The sequence below is a fragment of the Puma concolor genome, unplaced genomic scaffold, assembly GCF_028749965.1.
Source record: "Puma concolor isolate L17-30 unplaced genomic scaffold, mPumCon1.1.hap2 unalloc_scaffold_46, whole genome shotgun sequence".
NCBI lineage: Eukaryota > Metazoa > Chordata > Mammalia > Carnivora > Felidae > Puma > Puma concolor.
This window is the reverse complement of record NW_028240254.1, coordinates 126,050-142,872: the sequence shown is the minus strand read 5'-3', so window position 1 is coordinate 142,872 and position 16,823 is coordinate 126,050. Positions and strand designations below refer to the sequence as shown.

The 16,823-nt window shown below is 40.0% G+C and overlaps 1 protein-coding gene and 2 long non-coding RNA genes across 3 annotated transcripts in view; 1 reads left to right on the top strand and 2 right to left on the bottom strand.

The window, feature by feature from the left end:
- Positions 1-16,823, bottom strand: part of LOC147571192 (uncharacterized) — a 42,311-nt gene that overhangs the window by 11,829 nt on the left and 13,659 nt on the right. Inside the window, exons 5-7 of the mRNA XM_086696546.1 lie at positions 16,129-16,209; positions 5,964-6,035; positions 5,327-5,401 (exon numbers count right to left, since the gene is read on the bottom strand). Of these exons, the coding sequence (XP_086552672.1) occupies positions 5,327-5,401; positions 5,964-6,035; positions 16,129-16,209 (228 nt within the window). The remainder of the gene's footprint in view (positions 1-5,326; positions 5,402-5,963; positions 6,036-16,128; positions 16,210-16,823) is intronic.
- On the top strand, positions 10,944-13,047 carry LOC147571194 (uncharacterized). The gene is made up of 2 exons (XR_015247629.1): positions 10,944-11,355; positions 11,643-13,047. It is a non-coding gene; the product is annotated as an uncharacterized LOC147571194 (long non-coding RNA).
- On the bottom strand, positions 11,859-14,527 carry LOC147571193 (uncharacterized). The gene is made up of 2 exons (XR_015247630.1): positions 14,248-14,527; positions 11,859-13,642 (listed from the first exon to the last, which is right to left on the bottom strand). It is a non-coding gene; the product is annotated as an uncharacterized LOC147571193 (long non-coding RNA).

Below are 16,823 nucleotides of genomic sequence, written 5' to 3'. Positions count from 1 at the left end.
CATACATGTATGTGTGTGTCCATGTTCTGAATTAATTAATTAATTAATAGGGGCACCTGGGTGGCTCAGTTGGTTAAGTATCTGACTTGGCTCAGATCATGATCTTACAGTTCGTGAGTTTGAGCCCCGTGTCAGGCTCTGTGCTGACAGCTTGGAGCCTGGAGCCTGTTTCAGATGCTGTGTCTCCCTCTCTCTCTCTGCCCCTCCCCTGCTTGCACTCTGTCTCTCTCTCTCAAAAATAAACATAAACAAACAAACAAACAAACATTTTTTTAAATGAATTATTGGGACCTCATCAAGATAAAAACCTTCTGGGGCACCTGGGTGTCTCAGTCGGTTAAGCTTCTGACTTCAGCTCAGGTCATAATCTCGCGGTTTGTGAGTTCGAGCTCCGCATTGACTCTCTGTTGACAGTGCGGAGCCTACTCAGATCCTCTGTCTCCCTCACTCTCTGCCCCTACCCCACTCTTGTGCTCTCTCTCTCAAAAATAAACATCCGTTAAAAAAAGATAAAAAGCTGTACAGCAAAGGAAACAATCAACAAAATTAAAAGGCAACTGATGAAATGGGAGAACATATTTGCAAATGACATAATCTGATAAAGGGCTAGTATCCAAAATATATAAAGGACTCAACACCCAAAAAAATCAAATACATAATCCAGTTAAGAAAAGGGCAGAAGACATGAATAGATAGTTTTTCAAAGAAGACATCCAGAAGGCTAACAGACACATGAAAAGATGCTCAATAGCACTCATCATCAAGGAAATACAAATCAAAATCACAATGATATACCACTTCACATGTGTCAGAATGGCTAAAATTAATAACTCAGGAAACAACAGATGTGGAGAAAGGGGAACCCTTCTGCACTGCTGGTGGGAATGCAAACTGCTGTAGCCACTCTGGAAAACAGTATGGAGGTTTTTAAAAAGTTAAAAATAGAACTACCCTACAACCTAGCAATTGTACTACTAGGCATTTAACCAAAGGATACAAAAATGCTGATTTGAAGGGGCACATGCACCCAATGTTTATAGCAGCGCTATCAACAATAGCCAAAGTATGGAAAGAGCCCAAATGTCCATTGATGGATGAATGGATGAAAGATGTGGTATATATATACAATGGAGTATTACTTGGCAATCAAAAAGAATGAAATCTTGCCGTTTGCAACTACATGGATGGAACTGGAGGGTATTATGCTAAGTGAAATTAGTCAGTGAAAGACAAAAATCACATCACTTCACTCATATGAGGACTTTCAGAGACAAAACAGATGAACATAGGGAAGGGAAACAAAAATAATCTAAAAACAGGGAGGGGGACAAAACAGAAGAGACTCATAAATATGGAAAACAAACTGGGTTACTGGAGGGGTTGTGGGAGGGGGGATGGGCTAAATGGGTAAGGGTCACTAAGGAATCTACTCCTGAAATCATTGTTGCACTATATGCTAACTAATTTGGATGTAAATTTTAAAAAATAAAAATAAAACAAGGTAAAAAATAAACAAAAAATAAACAAAAAACCAAATGAATGAATAAACAACAACAAAAAAGAGAAAACACTTGTAAATATGGAGAACAAACTGGGGATATGGACAAAATGAGTGAAAAGGGTTAAGAGGTACAAACTTGCAGTTATAAAATAAATAAGTCACCAGATGAAAAGTACAGCATAGGGAATATAGTCAATAATACTGTAATATACTTATTGTGGTGAGCATTTCATAATGTATATAATGGATCACTGTGTTGTGAGCATTTCATAATGTATATAAAAGATCACTGTGTTGTACACCTGAAACTAATTTAATATTACATGATCTATATATACTTCAATAAAAGAGATAATTGAGGGGCACCCGGGTGGCTCAGTCAGTTAAGCATCTGACTTCAGCTCAGGTCATGATCTCATAGTCTGTGATTTCAGGCCCCACATCAGGCTCTGTGTCTACAGTTCAGAGCCTGGAGTCTGCTTCAGATTCTGTGTCTCCCTCTCTCTCTGCCCCTCCCCCACTTGCACTCTGTCTCTCTCAAAAATAAAAAAATAAAAAAAGATAATTGACTATTTAAACAAAAAAAATAATATGGTGTGCTAAAAGTAAAATGTATGAAAACAACAGCACAAAGGTCAGGAGGGGAACAATGGAAGTACACTATTTATTATAAGGTTCTTATACTATTCATGAAATCATATCATATCATTTGAAGATAGACTGTGATAAGTTAAACATGAACACTACAAACCATTAAACAGCTACTAAAATAACAAAACCTGAGTTGTAACTATTTATCCCCCCACCAAAAAATAATAAAACGTACTAAATCAACCCAAGAGCAGGAAGAAAAAGAAAAAGAAAAAGAAACAAAGAACAGATGGGATACATAGAAAAGAGTAGACAGTAGCTTTAAATGTAATCCTATAAATAATTACATTAACTATAAATGGTGCAATCACCTAATTAAAAGATAGAGTTGTCATACTGGATAAAAAAGCAAAAGCCAACTATATGCTGTCTATAAGATTCATCTTCAATACAAAGATATAAGTAGGTTAAAAATATGGAAGAAATTATGCTTTGCTAACACTAATGAAATGAAACCTTGAGTGGCTATATTTACTATAGGACAAAGTCAATTTCAAAGCGAAGATATTACCAGGGATAAATGAGGTTATTCCATTGTGATAGAAATGTCAACTAATAGAAAAGACATAACTTAAAAATTTATGTATCTGATAATAGAACTTCCAAATATATTAAGGAGAATAGGAAAGAGGGACACATAAGTACACAATTATAGTTGGAGATTTCAATATCCCCTCTCTCAATAATTGACAGAAAAAATATATAGAAAATGAGTAATGATACATCAGGCTTGAAAAATACTACCAACCTACTTGACCTAGTTGACATTTATAGAATACTCCACACCAAATCAGCAGACTACATATTTTTTTCAAGTGGGCACATAATATTTATCAAAATAGACCATATTCTCATCTATTACCAGAATTCATTGGCTATAAAACAAGCCTCAATAAATTTAAAAGGATTTCAGTCATCCAACATATTGTTCTGTGACCACAATGGAATTAAATAACAAATTAACAGATCTGTAAAATCTCCAAATATTTAGAAACTAACCAATACACTCCTAAGGAACCCTATTGGTCAAATAAGTCAAAATGGATATTAAAAACTATTTTGTACCGACTGAAACTGAAAACACATGTCAACATGTGGGATGTTGCTCATATAGTATTCATCTTCCCCAGTGTCCACTTTTAAGAAACTAGAAAAAGAAAAGGAAATTCATCACTGAGTAAGGAGAGAAAATGGAATGATAAAGATCAAAGCAGAAATTTTTAAAAAGGAAAACAAAAATAGAGAAGTCAGTGTAATGAAAAGGCACTTTTTAGAGAAGATAAGTAAAACTGATAAACTTCTGGCCAGATTTATCAAGAAAAGACAAGAGAAGACACAAGTTATCAATATCAAAAATGAGAGGAATGACATCACTACAATTCTACAGATACTAAAAGGATAATAAGGGAATATTATAAAATACTTTATGTCAACAACTGCAAGATGAAATAGATTCCCCGAAAGACATGAACTACTCCAAAAAATAAGTATGTAATTTAAGTAGCACTATTACAAAAATAAAATCTGTAGTTTAACACTTTCTCACAAAGAAAGCTTCAAGCCCACATGGCTTCACTGGTGAATTCTAGCAAACATTTAAGGAAAACACAATGCCAATTCTGCACAAACTGTACTAGAGAATTGAAGAGAGGGGACTACTTCCCAACTCAATTTTAAGGCCAACATTCACCTTATGAAAAATAGATCAAGACATTAGAAGAAAGGATAGATAGAAGATCTCATATACTGCTGGCTGGAATGCAAAATGGTACATCCACTTTAGAAAACAGGTAAGCAGTTTCTTAAACAGTTAAATATACACTTAGCATATGATGTAGCAATCCTGCCATTAGGTATTTTACCACCTCCCCCCCTCCCCCAATGAAAACATATGCTCATACGAAGACCTGCATGTAAGTGTTTTAAGCAACTTTATTCATAAAGGCCAAAAAGCTAGAAACAACTCAAATGCCCATTAACTGATGAACGCATAAACAAACTGGTATATCCTCACAACTGCAATACTACTCGGCAATAAAAAGGAAATGAACTACTGACATGTGCAAACACATGGATGAGTCTCTGGGGTGCCTGGGTGGCTCAGTCAGATAAGTGACCGACTTTGGCTCAGGCCGTGATCTCATGTTCCGCAGGTTCATGCCCTATATTGGGCTCTACGCTGACAGAGCCTGGAGCCTGCTTCGGGTTCTGTGTCTCTCTCTCTCTCTCTCTCTCTCTCTCTCTCTCTCTCTCTCTGCCCCTCTCCTGCTTATGCTCTCTGTTTCTCAAAAATAAATAAACGTTAAAAAGTTAAAAAAACACATGGATGAATCTCAAAAGGATTATGCTGAAAGGAACCAATCACAGAAGACTGCATACTGTATGATTTCATTTATTTATTTTTTTAAATGTTCATTTATTTTTGAGAGAGAGAGAGAGATGGAGGGCAAATGGGGAAGGGGTAGAGAGACAGGGAGACACAGAATCCGAAGCAGGCTCCAGGCTCTGAGCTGTCAGGACAGAGTCCGATGCAGGACTTGAACTCACGAACCGCGAGATCATGACCTGAGCTGAAGTCGGACGCTTAACTGCCTGAGCCACCCAGGTGCCCCTTGTATGATTTCATTTATAAGACACTGTGGAAAAGGCAAAACTATAGGGACAAAAATTAGGTTGGTGGTTGCCAGGGCTGGTGGTGACAAAAGGGGATTGGCTGCAAAGGCACATAGGGGCCTTTTGGGGTGACAGAAATGGTCTACGTCTCAAATGTGGTGGTGCTTACATAACTACACGTTTGTCAAAACTCATCAAACTGTATGCTTAAAAAGAGTAAATTTTAGGGGCGCCTGGGTGGCGCAGTCGGTTAAGCGTCCGACTTCAGCCAGGTCACGATCTCGCGGTCCGTGAGTTCGAGCCCCACGTCAGGCTCTGGGCTGATGGCTCGGAGCCTGGAGCCTGTTTCCGATTCTGTGTCTCCCTCTCTCTCTGCCCCTCCCCCGTTCATGCTCTGTCTCTCTCTGTCCCAAAAATAAATAAACGTTGCAAAAAAAAAAAAAATTTTTAAAAAAAAAAAAAGAGTAAATTTTATACCTCAATAAATCTGACTTAAGAAAACAATAAAACAAATCTAAATCAACAACTAAGTGAAAATACACATAAGAAAAATCAACTTACAGTGTTTCCAATTCAAGGGTCATCATGAGGATGCTCTCAACTGTTGTAAGTGACACCTGTGTTGATCCCATGTCTCTGAAGGAGAAAGCCCAAACATGCGTGATTTGAACCCAAGGATAAAAATTCTGTACCTAAAAAGATACTTAACAACATGTGATTACTTCAATTCTGGCTTCTTTGTCAAGTCAGCTCAAGAGTTTTCTTGCTATGGACAATAATTTCAGAAAACTCCCAATGAAGACATTTTATGTGCATCATCAAATTAATCACCTTGGTGCTCAACAGTACAATCCTTTTTACTCTTATCCTCATTTTCATTCTCAATTGCATCCACCTCTCTTGATTAGTCTTTTTTTCTTTTAATATACACCTTACTCCACTTTCCACTTTGAGATAAATGGTATTTCTACCTACATCTGCAAGTCCCATGTCTCTTATGTGTTCTTCAATACTATTCCTTCCTCTGCAGGCTATCTTGCCCATATACGTTTTTTCTTTGCTAATAATGCTTATTTCAATAACCGAGTTAAAACTTAAATTAGGACTTTTTCCCAAAACGCAAAATACTTAATCTTTTGATGACAACAAAAAAGATCAGAAATCATCTCATGAGCCATGAGATTGTTGCAATACTTACAAATATTTTAATGCTGGCAACTTAAAAAGATAGGAATCTTCAACAGCTGACAGAGGGTTACGACTGATAATTCTGAAAAATGCAATGGAATTAAAATGATCTGCATTTCCAGTAATGACTACCACGAAAGTTTATGTTCATTTTGGGGGTATGGAACTGGAAGGTTAAAACTAATCATTTTCTGCCTTTGCCTATAAATCACCCTTACATTCTGTAAAGCACTCTTCCTTTGGGAACTACCCAGCTCTCTGGACGATAAAGTGGAGAACAGAAAGAGAAAAAAAAATTTTTTTTTTTTTTTTTTTTTTTTTTTTTTTTTACATGGACAGCAAAGCCAAGATATGCCAAAGAACTTTTTGGGCTGAAAACCCTAGAAGTGACTATGCTGGTAGGAAGCCCAGGCTCTGTAGGAAATACTGTTTCTAGTGTCCTCTATAATTCTAGGTGCTTTTCCTTTATCTCTAGAAATGTAAAAAATTCCACAGTTTAAAACACCCGGTTAAAGACAAAAATAGGACCAATTCCTCAGTTTGGGGGCCAAAGACAAAGGGATTAATCTAAGAGGAAATGGTGAAAGCTATACCCCCACCATGTGTATTCTCCTATGACAGCCTTTGTTAGGTGGCATATGATCCCGTTTCCTTATCCATCTCCTGGACTGCCAGCTCCCTGAGGGCAGGGACCATACTCTATTGTCATTTTTGTCCCTGTGCCTGACAGAGTGCTTGTTATTTACTAGTTACTTAGTGAAGGCTTGTTGAATAAATAACATTTTGTCACTGCTTGACACAAGTTTTTATTCCAAAATGCTGAGTAGATTTTCTTCTCAGTTCTTTACAGCAAAAATAAAGTGAAGGAAACAGGAAGAAAGAAAAGAAAATCTGCCTTTAGGTTGACTCTGCTCAAGAATCATCACTGTACTTTTGCAAAATTATAAGGATAATCATCACAACCGATACTATTGAGCTATGGGGCATCTGTGATCAGCATTTCACATTTAAACCTCACAATAACCTTATGTGATAGATACATCATTACCCCATTTTACAAGTGAGGAAACTGAAGTACAGAGAGGTTGTATAATTTGTCCCAGTTTGTCCAGCCAGTCAAGAAGCAGAGATGGAATCTGAACTCAGTTCTGACTCCAAAGCCTGTATTTAAATTGTATGGAAAAAAGGGGGTTTAAAATAGCCGTTACCTTAAACTTAACTTTGAGAGCATTAAATATAGAAACACTTTGCTGAACTTCATCTCTCCATCTGGGAGAGCTTCTCTAAGAATTACATTTTCTATTTTTATTCCTTTCCTCTAATCATCTCCCATGATTAAGTATTTAATTAGCCTGTGATCATTGAGACTTTACAGATTTCATTTCTTATTTTTTTATTCTATTTTTTGAGAGAGAGAGTACAAGAGTATGAGTGAAGGGAGGCAGAGGAAGAGAGAGAGAGAGAATCCCAAGCAGGCTCCATGCCCCGTGCAGAGCCTGACATGGGGCTTGATCCCATGACCGCAAGATCATGACCTGAGCCGAAATCAAGAGTCAGGCAGTTAACTGAGCCACCCAGGTGCCCTGAGACTTTAGAGATTTTAAAGCCCTGTTACAGGTGAATCAGTGAAAATGAGAGAGGAAGGACGTCTGAAAATTCATCCTTCCGTAAAAGCAACAACAACAACAACTAGCAAAAATGGTCAAAATCAACTTTCTCAGAACTTTGGAAATTTTAACCAATGGGCTTGCAGCAACCCGGAGAGCATGTATTAAAGAAAAAATTACTAATTTCTATAAGAACAGTGAGCTCTGTTGTTTTAACTTGTCCTCAACCTCTGCTCTCCATCCTGATGAGAACCTTAAAAATTGCCCACATCCCAGGGGAACAAAATGGAGCTGAAGTTCCTTAAAGCCTCATTCCCAAAGAACAAACTGTCATTGTTTTACCTGTCTAGTGGGGTCCCTAAAAAACTTCACTTGAAAGCCTTGCCCTTGACCTCACTGAGAACTGCACAGTGCTAAAATAGCCTCTTCCCAAGGGGCATTTTTTTGAAAACAATTATAGATAAATGTTTTAATCTGGCAGCTATGTGAGGCAATTGATCACAAGACAAAAAATAGCCTAAACAAAAAGCCTAAAAGGGAAAAGCTGAGAAATGAGATGTCCATAGGGACTTTGAAATGCTCCAACATCTTCCTGGGTAACTAGAAGACCACAAGACATATTCCTGGGAATGTAGAAAAAAAACCTTAGCACTAATAAATGAGTTCAGCAAGGTTACAGGACACAAGATCGATATGTAAAAATTAGCTTTATTTCTATACATCAGCAATGACTATTCCAAAAATGAAATTAAGAAAACAATTCCATGTATAACAGTACTCAAAAGAATAAAATACTTAGGAAAACATTTAACCAAAGAAGTGCAAGAATCACACTAAAAACTACAAAACGTTGTTGAAAGAAATTAAAGAAGATTGAAATAAACGTAAAGATATGCCATGTTCACGGATCAGAAGAAAATATTGTTAAAATGGCACTATACCCCAGATTGAACTGTGGTTTCAGTATAATCCCTATCAAAACCCCAACTGACTTCTTTCCAAATATTGGCAAGCTAATTCTAAAATCTGTATGTCAATTCAAGGGACCGAGAATAGCCCAAAATGATCTTTAAAAAAAAAAAAAAGTTTATTCATTTTGAGAGACAGCGAGCATACACACCCGTGCAGAAGAGCAAACATGAGCGAGTGTGAGTGGGGAAAAGTGTGAGCAGGGGAGGGGCAGAGGGAGAAGGAGAGGGAGCATCCCAAGCAGGCTCCATGCTGTTAGTGCAGATGGCAACACGGGGTTCCATCTCACAAACTGTGAGGTCATGACCTGAGCTGAAATCAAGAGCCGGCCACTTAACCAACTGAGCTACCCAGGGGCTCCAAAACGATTTTGACAAAGAACAACCAAATGGGGAGACTCACACGCCCTGGTTTCAAAACCTACTTCAAAACTACAGTAATCACGGTGTGGTACTGGCATAAGAACAGACATGTAAGCTGATGGAACAGAACTGACAGTCCAGGAATAAATCCTCACATTTATGGCCCACTGATTTTCAACAAGGGTGCCAACACCATTCAATGTGGGAAGACTAGTGTTTTCAAATGATGCTGGGACAACCGTATATCCCCATACAAAATAATGGAGTTGGATTCCTACACTTCACACCATATATAAATATTAACTCAAAATGAGTCAAAGACCTAAATGGAAGAGCTCAAGCTATAAAACTCTCAGGAGAGAAATCTTTATGACCTTGGATTTAGGCAACAGTTTCTTAGACATGACACAAAAAGCACAACAAACCAAAGGAAAAATAGGTAAGCTGGACTTTATTTAAAAATAAAAAAACAACCCAAAACTATCATATGTCTGATACAAGTCTAGTATCCAGAATATCCAGAATATATAAAGAACTCTTAAAACTCAGAAAAAGACAAATAATCAAATGTTTAAATGGGTAAAGGATTTGAAGAGACATTTCACCAAAGAAAATACATGAATGGCCAATAAGCACATGAAAAGATGCTCAATGTCTTAGGTCATTAGGGAAATAGAAATCAAAGCTACAATGAGATACTACTCTACACTCACTAAGATGGCTATGATCGAACAGAGAGACAATGATAAGTGGTAGCAAGATTTGGGGAAACCAGAATCTTCATACATTGGTGGGAATGTAAGATGGTGTAGTCACTGTGGAAAACAGTTTGGCAGTTCCTCAAAAGGGTTAAATATAGAGTTACTACATGACCCAGCAATTCCACTCTTAGGTACGTACCCAAGAGAATTAAAAACATATGACCACACAAAAACTTGTACATGAATACTCATAGCAGCATTATTCATAAGAGCCAAAAAGTCAAAATAATCCAAATGTCCAATAACTCACGAATGGATGAACAAAATGTGATTGGAGCACCTGGGTGGCTCAGTCGGTTAAGCATCTGACTTTGGCTCAGGTCGTCATCTCACAGTTCATGAGTTCGAGCTCTACATCAGGCTCTGTGGTTTTGGATCCTCTGTCCCCCTCTCCCGCTGCCCCTTCCCCGCTTGTGTGTGCGCTCTCTTTCAAAAATAAATAAACATTAAAAAAAGAATGAAGTACTGAAACATGCTACAACCGGATAAATCTTGAAGCCAACAAGCTATGTGAAAGAAACTAGACACACATTTCGATGAAATGTCCAGAATAGGCAAATCCATAGGGGCAGAAGGTAAATTAGTTGTTGCCAGGGGCCTGGGGGGAGGGGAGAATGGGGAGTAAAGGCTGATGGGTATGGTATTTCTTTTGAGGGGGGTGATGACAATGTTCTGGAATTAGCAGTGATTACTGTCTATCAAAGTATACCATTGCACTATATACTTTATAACGTTGCATATTCTATTATGCATATTCTATATCTCAATTTGAAAAAAAAAAAAAAAAAAAAGAACCACGTTGTGATAAATAGAGAACCAGTTGCCAGAAGATAAACATGTTAGTAGGTGGAGAAAAGGGGAGCGAAGATTCAAACTCTTCCACAACGGAGGTCAGAGGGAGTTAGCGGTGCGGCTGGGAGCCATGCGTTTTTGTTCCTGCCTTGGAAACTCCCCTATTCTTCCTATTCCAGCCCATTCTTCTACGTTTTTTCAGGCCCATTAACATGTCGGGTTTGTGTAACACTAGTTAATATCCAGTCAGACAATGTTATGAAGAGAAAGAACGTGAGTGTCACATGTCTGGTTAAACACAGTTCCTCAACCTTGAGGCTCTGAATGTCCTTTGGCTTTGAAACAATAACAATGGCATTCATACCTACAAGCTTACTGGTGGGCTCTGTGCAAGTAAGCTCTTCCACGTGTGTGTCTTCCCCTGCCCACTGCTCCCCTCCCCCCTCCACCCCGCGCCCACCCCCGGCTCCCTATTAAGAAAGACTATGAAGAGTTATGCAGCCAAAACAATTTAGTAGTTCGTTATCCTTCCCCCCAACTATCTCAGTGCTCTACCCCCACTGTCCCCCCCTCTTTCCTGGTAGCTCACCCATGGCCTTATACCCATCGGCTCAGTGCTTCCTCTTACCCAGGCAGCCCTCCTGCTGAGATGAATGCCCCGTGTTTATCTGTAGTGAAAACAAAATACAGGCCACTCCAAATTATCCTATTTCCTCCTGTCTTTAGTGCCGCCTTTTCTTCATGGAGCTATTGTGCCTGAGCCAAGGGGAGAATGAGAACTGACCCGACAGGTTACCTCTGCTGGACCGACAGCAATTGTTTTTCCACAGACTGCGATACGAACGAACGGTGGACATTGCACTAGAGATCATCTCCATTTCCGTTCAATTCCCTCATCTTACAGATAAAAGGTGTGCTGACTCAGTCTATTGGCTTTTGGATATTCGTGGGCTTATCTTTATGGGAGTCAAACATAACAACAGTTATCCTCAAAGACTGTCTCATAATCAAAGTTGAAGAAATACTGTTCTAGGTATTCTTTTGTTTTTTAAAAAACTGTATCTTATTTGAAGAGGAAAACTCAAGTATTTTTGCAAAAGCTTTCTGTTGCAGAGCAACGGGACAGACTAAAGGTAGCTCACAAAATAAGGGAACATTTCTTACGTGTTATTTTTTTTTTCTCCAAATTCTTCTACAGAGGTCCAGACAGATGGGCTACGTTTCCTTTCTATTAACTGAGGAGACAGAGAAGACTTGAGGACTGAAGCTTGTCACCACTGTCCTGAATGTACTGAAATCCTAACAGCTTTAGCTGAAAAAATGTCCAAAGCAGGCAGTGAAAATAAATTTCAAATAGGACAAACTCCAAACTCTCTACGCTGGAATCCCAAGGCATGGAGGGAAAACTGGCTCGTTGGAGGAAAGCAGTTGAAGAGATAAGTGGAGTGATCTAGACCCTATTCCAGTCTGTTTGAAGTACCTGGGGATAGAATAACCCCTTTCCTTTATTCATCTACATAGGTCCATGAGCCATGAGAACGTGACTCCCCATGGGAAGCTCCTCAATGCAAGACATCTAAGGGCATCACGTAAATCCTTTCTCAGGGGTTGGGCGGGGGGAGGGGCGAAGCCTAAAGAATCTGAAATGGTGAGCCTATGTTTTAATTAAAGTTCTGAGAATAGCCTTGAAGAGGAGTTTCTGGCAGTGAGGACCAGCCCAAGAAGCAAGGGCCCTGGAATCAGGCAGACCTAGGTCTGAATTCTGGCTGTCACTTCCTGGTGAAGGGACTTAAGTAACGAACGTCTCCGAGTCCTTTTAGCAGCATTTACCTCATAAGGCAACTTGAGGATTAAAGGAAAGAGCATGTGCAAAGCACCTAGCATAAGGCTGGGCACAGAGTGGGTGCCTAGCAGTGACGATGTGATAGTTGCACCAGGCGGTGAGCAGGAAGCCTGGGGATGCCCATAGGTGGCATGGCCAGGAACTCCAGAAGCATAGGGAAAAGGAGCTCCCTGCTCGAAAGGTCCTATTCCAGTGAGAAGCTGACTCCAAGGGACGACGCCCAAAAGGCCAGTTGTCATTCAGGTCCTACCTAGTGCCAGGGAATGCGGAATTGTATTACTCGCGAAGCTTCTGAAGTGGTTCTGTCACTTATTGACAGTGTGAACCTAGGCAAGTCACCCGATGTCTCTGAGTTTCAACTTCCTCATCCCCAAAATGAGGATAATACTACCTGTGTCACAAGAGTTGCTGGAAAAACGAAAATGAAGTGCCGTGTGAGGGGCCACGTCCGGAGCACTTCCCACGTGCCAGGCTCTATTCTAAGAGTTTAAGACACATTGTCTTACTTGCAGCACAAGCGAAAGGTCTTAGCATAGTGCCGGAGCGCAGTAAATACCTAATAGAGGTCGGTATTAAAGAAATGATATGGGGCGGAGGAGCAACTACCATGCTTCCCAGAGAAAGAAGATGCCTTGGTATATACGTGGGAAGACTCAGATGCAGCTGGGAGAAGAAAAGTAATAGTTGGGTATGACTATGGCAAAGCTTTTGAACTACCACACACGGAAAATAATAAAAGTTACCCTAAATCACCCCAAAAGGACAGCCCTGAGTTGTTATCTTCATCCTTAACGTTTATGCCTTTCTGAATCTGAGAAGAAGCTGCCAGGATTTCCAGTACATACCAAAAAGCGATGACAATATCCTGAAGTGTGTCAACTTTTGTGGGCACACAGCTGTCTAAAAGGAAGCAGATGCCGGTTGACTGGGGGAGCGTTAGGGCGTGTCTGTGACTGGGGCTCGAGTTTGCCTTCAGAGGGTGGCCACACCTACCTCAATGATATTCTCAACAATAATTCAACAGGGGCAAGGCTTAGATTTTCCTTATTCTCCCTTAGAGCTTATGTTCTTGGCACAATACGGATGCGCCACAGACGAGCCAGCATGTGAATGTGCTCTATCCCGATAAGGTACAGCCTTTCTACATCGTAGAGTCCTTCAGCTTCTAAAATCATGGAGCTCGTACTGTTAGAACCAATGAAGTGAATTTTTTAAAATAAGCCACCAGTCTGGACCTGTGTAGGTGAATGAAGGAGAAGCACTTTAAAGTCAGGAAAAAAAAAAAAACTATACTTAACATTTAGGATTATCAACCACTGTTGGTTTTCCATAATATATTTCATTCCTGATTTCATCTGAAAGAAACAGGATTATTACTACCATTCAAAAAGTGGTACCTTATTAATAAACTCTTGGCATGGCTTTGAGGTGGATTTCAGATTCAAAATAGACTTTACCACACCGCTAACGTGTTCACTCAGTGTTTATCAATAACTTAAGAGGCTTCATTCAAAAAACTTACTGAGATATAATTACCTGAAACCCAGGGGTGAATCAAGGCCTTGTAGGGTCTGAACCTCATCTACTTTGGGAAATCCTGCCTCATCAAAACATGCAAAATTATGCGTACAGGAATTGCGAGGGTCCCTCCCAAGACTTTGGAAGGGGCCTATGTAAGTGAGGAGACCTGAAGTTTAAGCTTCAGTCAGTTCAAGATAAATCCACCTCAGCTGGGGCCCAAAAGGTTTACAAGCTTATTTAATGCTGGAGAAAATACTGTTTCAACTTATAAACACCCCAGTAATAAGTCACATAGGTAATAACGTGACTGAATTCACGGGATGGCATCTCCCCTGCGCACGCTCTCTTTCTCTCAGAATAAATAAATAAACGTTAAAAAGAAAAAAGAAAAGAAAAGTTTGGCCCCAAACAAGGAGCCCAACCTCCAATACACACTTACTGTACTGTGATAATGTTTTGGAAGTTAACTGTGAATTCGTTTTAGTAGTACAGCTCTATTCAAACCACATTGAAAGGGCGGGCCTACACCGGCCGACTCCATCTTGTTCTGTGTCCTTCACCTTGACCACACCTCCTCCCCTTGAGTAACCCCCCCCCAACTGCCTAACAGGACTCTTCCCCAGGACCCTTCCCCAGCCAATCAGCTGAGGCCGCAGCCATTACCTCACCAACTGCCACTAGGCACCAGTAAAACCTTTGTCCTTTTGAAACTGGCTCTCTCTCCCGGGTATCTCACAGCTTCGACAGTGCAGGTAGGGGATTGAGCTCGAGCTAGCTCCAATAAAGGCTCTTTTGCTTTTACACCGGACTCGGCTCCCTGGCGGTATTTGGGGATCACGAATTCTGGGCATAACACACATGGCATGAGTATTAATTTATTCTCAATACCAGCTAGCTCTGGTTCTTTAATTACCTTTCTCTGTCATGTAAGATTGATGAGGGAGCATGGGGCAAGTTGAGGGCAAAATACAAATTAGCACATGCCCCCGCCCCAGGTGGGATATGTGTCATTCTGGCTGCTGGAGGACAAAGGAAAGGAAAGAAAACAAATGGTTAACTGATAGAGATCTCAGTCGGGCAAGACAGGGGTTTCCATCAGTTTACAAATATCTTAGTAAATTACAAGAAAAAGGCCATCTTTTTCTCCTTTTTCCAGTATGAAAGATTCTTGGGGACAGTCCCTGTATATTCTTTGTACCCCCGGTACTTAGTACATTGTCGACATAGAGTGCGCGTGGCACGGATTGTTTTTCAATGAATTCATTCATTGTTATCAACGGATTCCACCCTATTTTGTCCTGTATTGCCTACATAACTATGAAATTCAGATTCTTAGAAGAGACTCTTGGTGTTATAAGATGCTTAGTAGAGGTGGTGACTTTTAAGACATTATATTGACACCACTAAAACCTCTTGGTGGAGAAACTCAATGAGCCCGTTCTCTGGCATGCTGGCAAAACAAAAAACTGACCCTCAGTATTCTTTCCCCAAGTTAGGCATCAGCAAATTAATGAGAGAGGAGGCCCCTGCTCTTGGGCACCCGCAGGAACTTACTCCAGCTCCAGACACACCGTAAACACTTTCATCTAACGGAAGATAAGCTGTGAAATCGGATTTCTGAACCACAAGACAGTGAGCCAGTCTTTTCCAGCGTCTGCTTTAGTGGAGGGTCTTCAACCTTGAGTCTCAACATCCCCCTCAGGCCACTGAACATGCCCAGTATGATTTGCTTTTTGACAGAGAAATCACAGAATGTCCCTGCTGAAAGGGAGTCACACACTTCTTAACTGAAGAGTGGTCAGGAAAGAAAGCACATGGAGAGCAGTGCCCTGTGGCAGGTGTTCAGGAGTTCTTGCTGCTTTCCTGATGGCTGAGGAAGCACCCACACCTTTTGCTGCCTGGAGAACTCTGTGCTAAACTTAGTTCTTCGCAGTTCTCTTTTGCACAGGAAACTTGCACGTGAGCCAGAATCAAAGTTAAATTCAGAAGTGGATTTCAAGGACCACGCACACCTTGGGGAAGCATCACTGTCACGAATTCCCATGATAATACTGACTTGGGTGTTACTTGCTTGGGGCCTTCACTGCCCACACAAAGCTGGGTACGAGGGAGGGCAGAGAGTGCCATTTAGGAGTTAAGACAAGTCTCTTGGCCTCTTTGTACCTTAGTTTCCTCATTTGAAAAAAAAAATGGATTTTAAGACCTACTTTCCAGAATTCATACTGGGTTTATTAACACACACCTAACCAATCACTGTATGATATTTTTACATGTAGTTTTTTTTGGTTTTTTACATGTATTCATTTTCTGTTTCACTTACAGCTTGTGTAAAAACTGCATTCCATGCCAGGCCTGAAATGATCCAAAGCTCAGTTTGGTGAGTAAATTGCAACGAAGATTTCTACACACACCAAAAAAAAAAACAAAAAAACAAAAAAACAACAACAACAACAAAAAAACAAGACACAAATGAAGAAGAAAAACAAGATATTTTCAGAATATTTATCCTTTGGCAGTGATTCTAATTTATAGATAATGAAACATAACCACAATACTCTCTCCATACACTAAAGAAATCTCACTATGAAAGATGCTTGCCTTTTTAAAAAAATATTTGCATGAAAGATTTATACTTTCATGTTTATACATGTGGTGCATTAGATACAAATCAGTAAATGCTCAATAAATACTTGTGTTAAGTAAGTATTTTTTTCTAGAGAAGTAAGTTTATTTCTCTAGAAAAATGTTTCACAACTTTAGCACTGTTGAGATTTATGGTTGGATAATCTTTGTTATGGGGGGGGGGGGTGCTGCCCTGTGAACTGTAGGGTGTGACAGCAGCCCTGGCCTCCACCCACTAGATGCCAGCAGCACATCTACAGTCTGACAATCACAAATGTCTCTAGACACTACTAAGTGTCACCTGGATGCAAAAGCACCCTGGCAGAGAACTGCTGCTCTAGAACGATTCACTCTGACCTCTATAATAACTCTCACACCAAACTTTGCCACAGA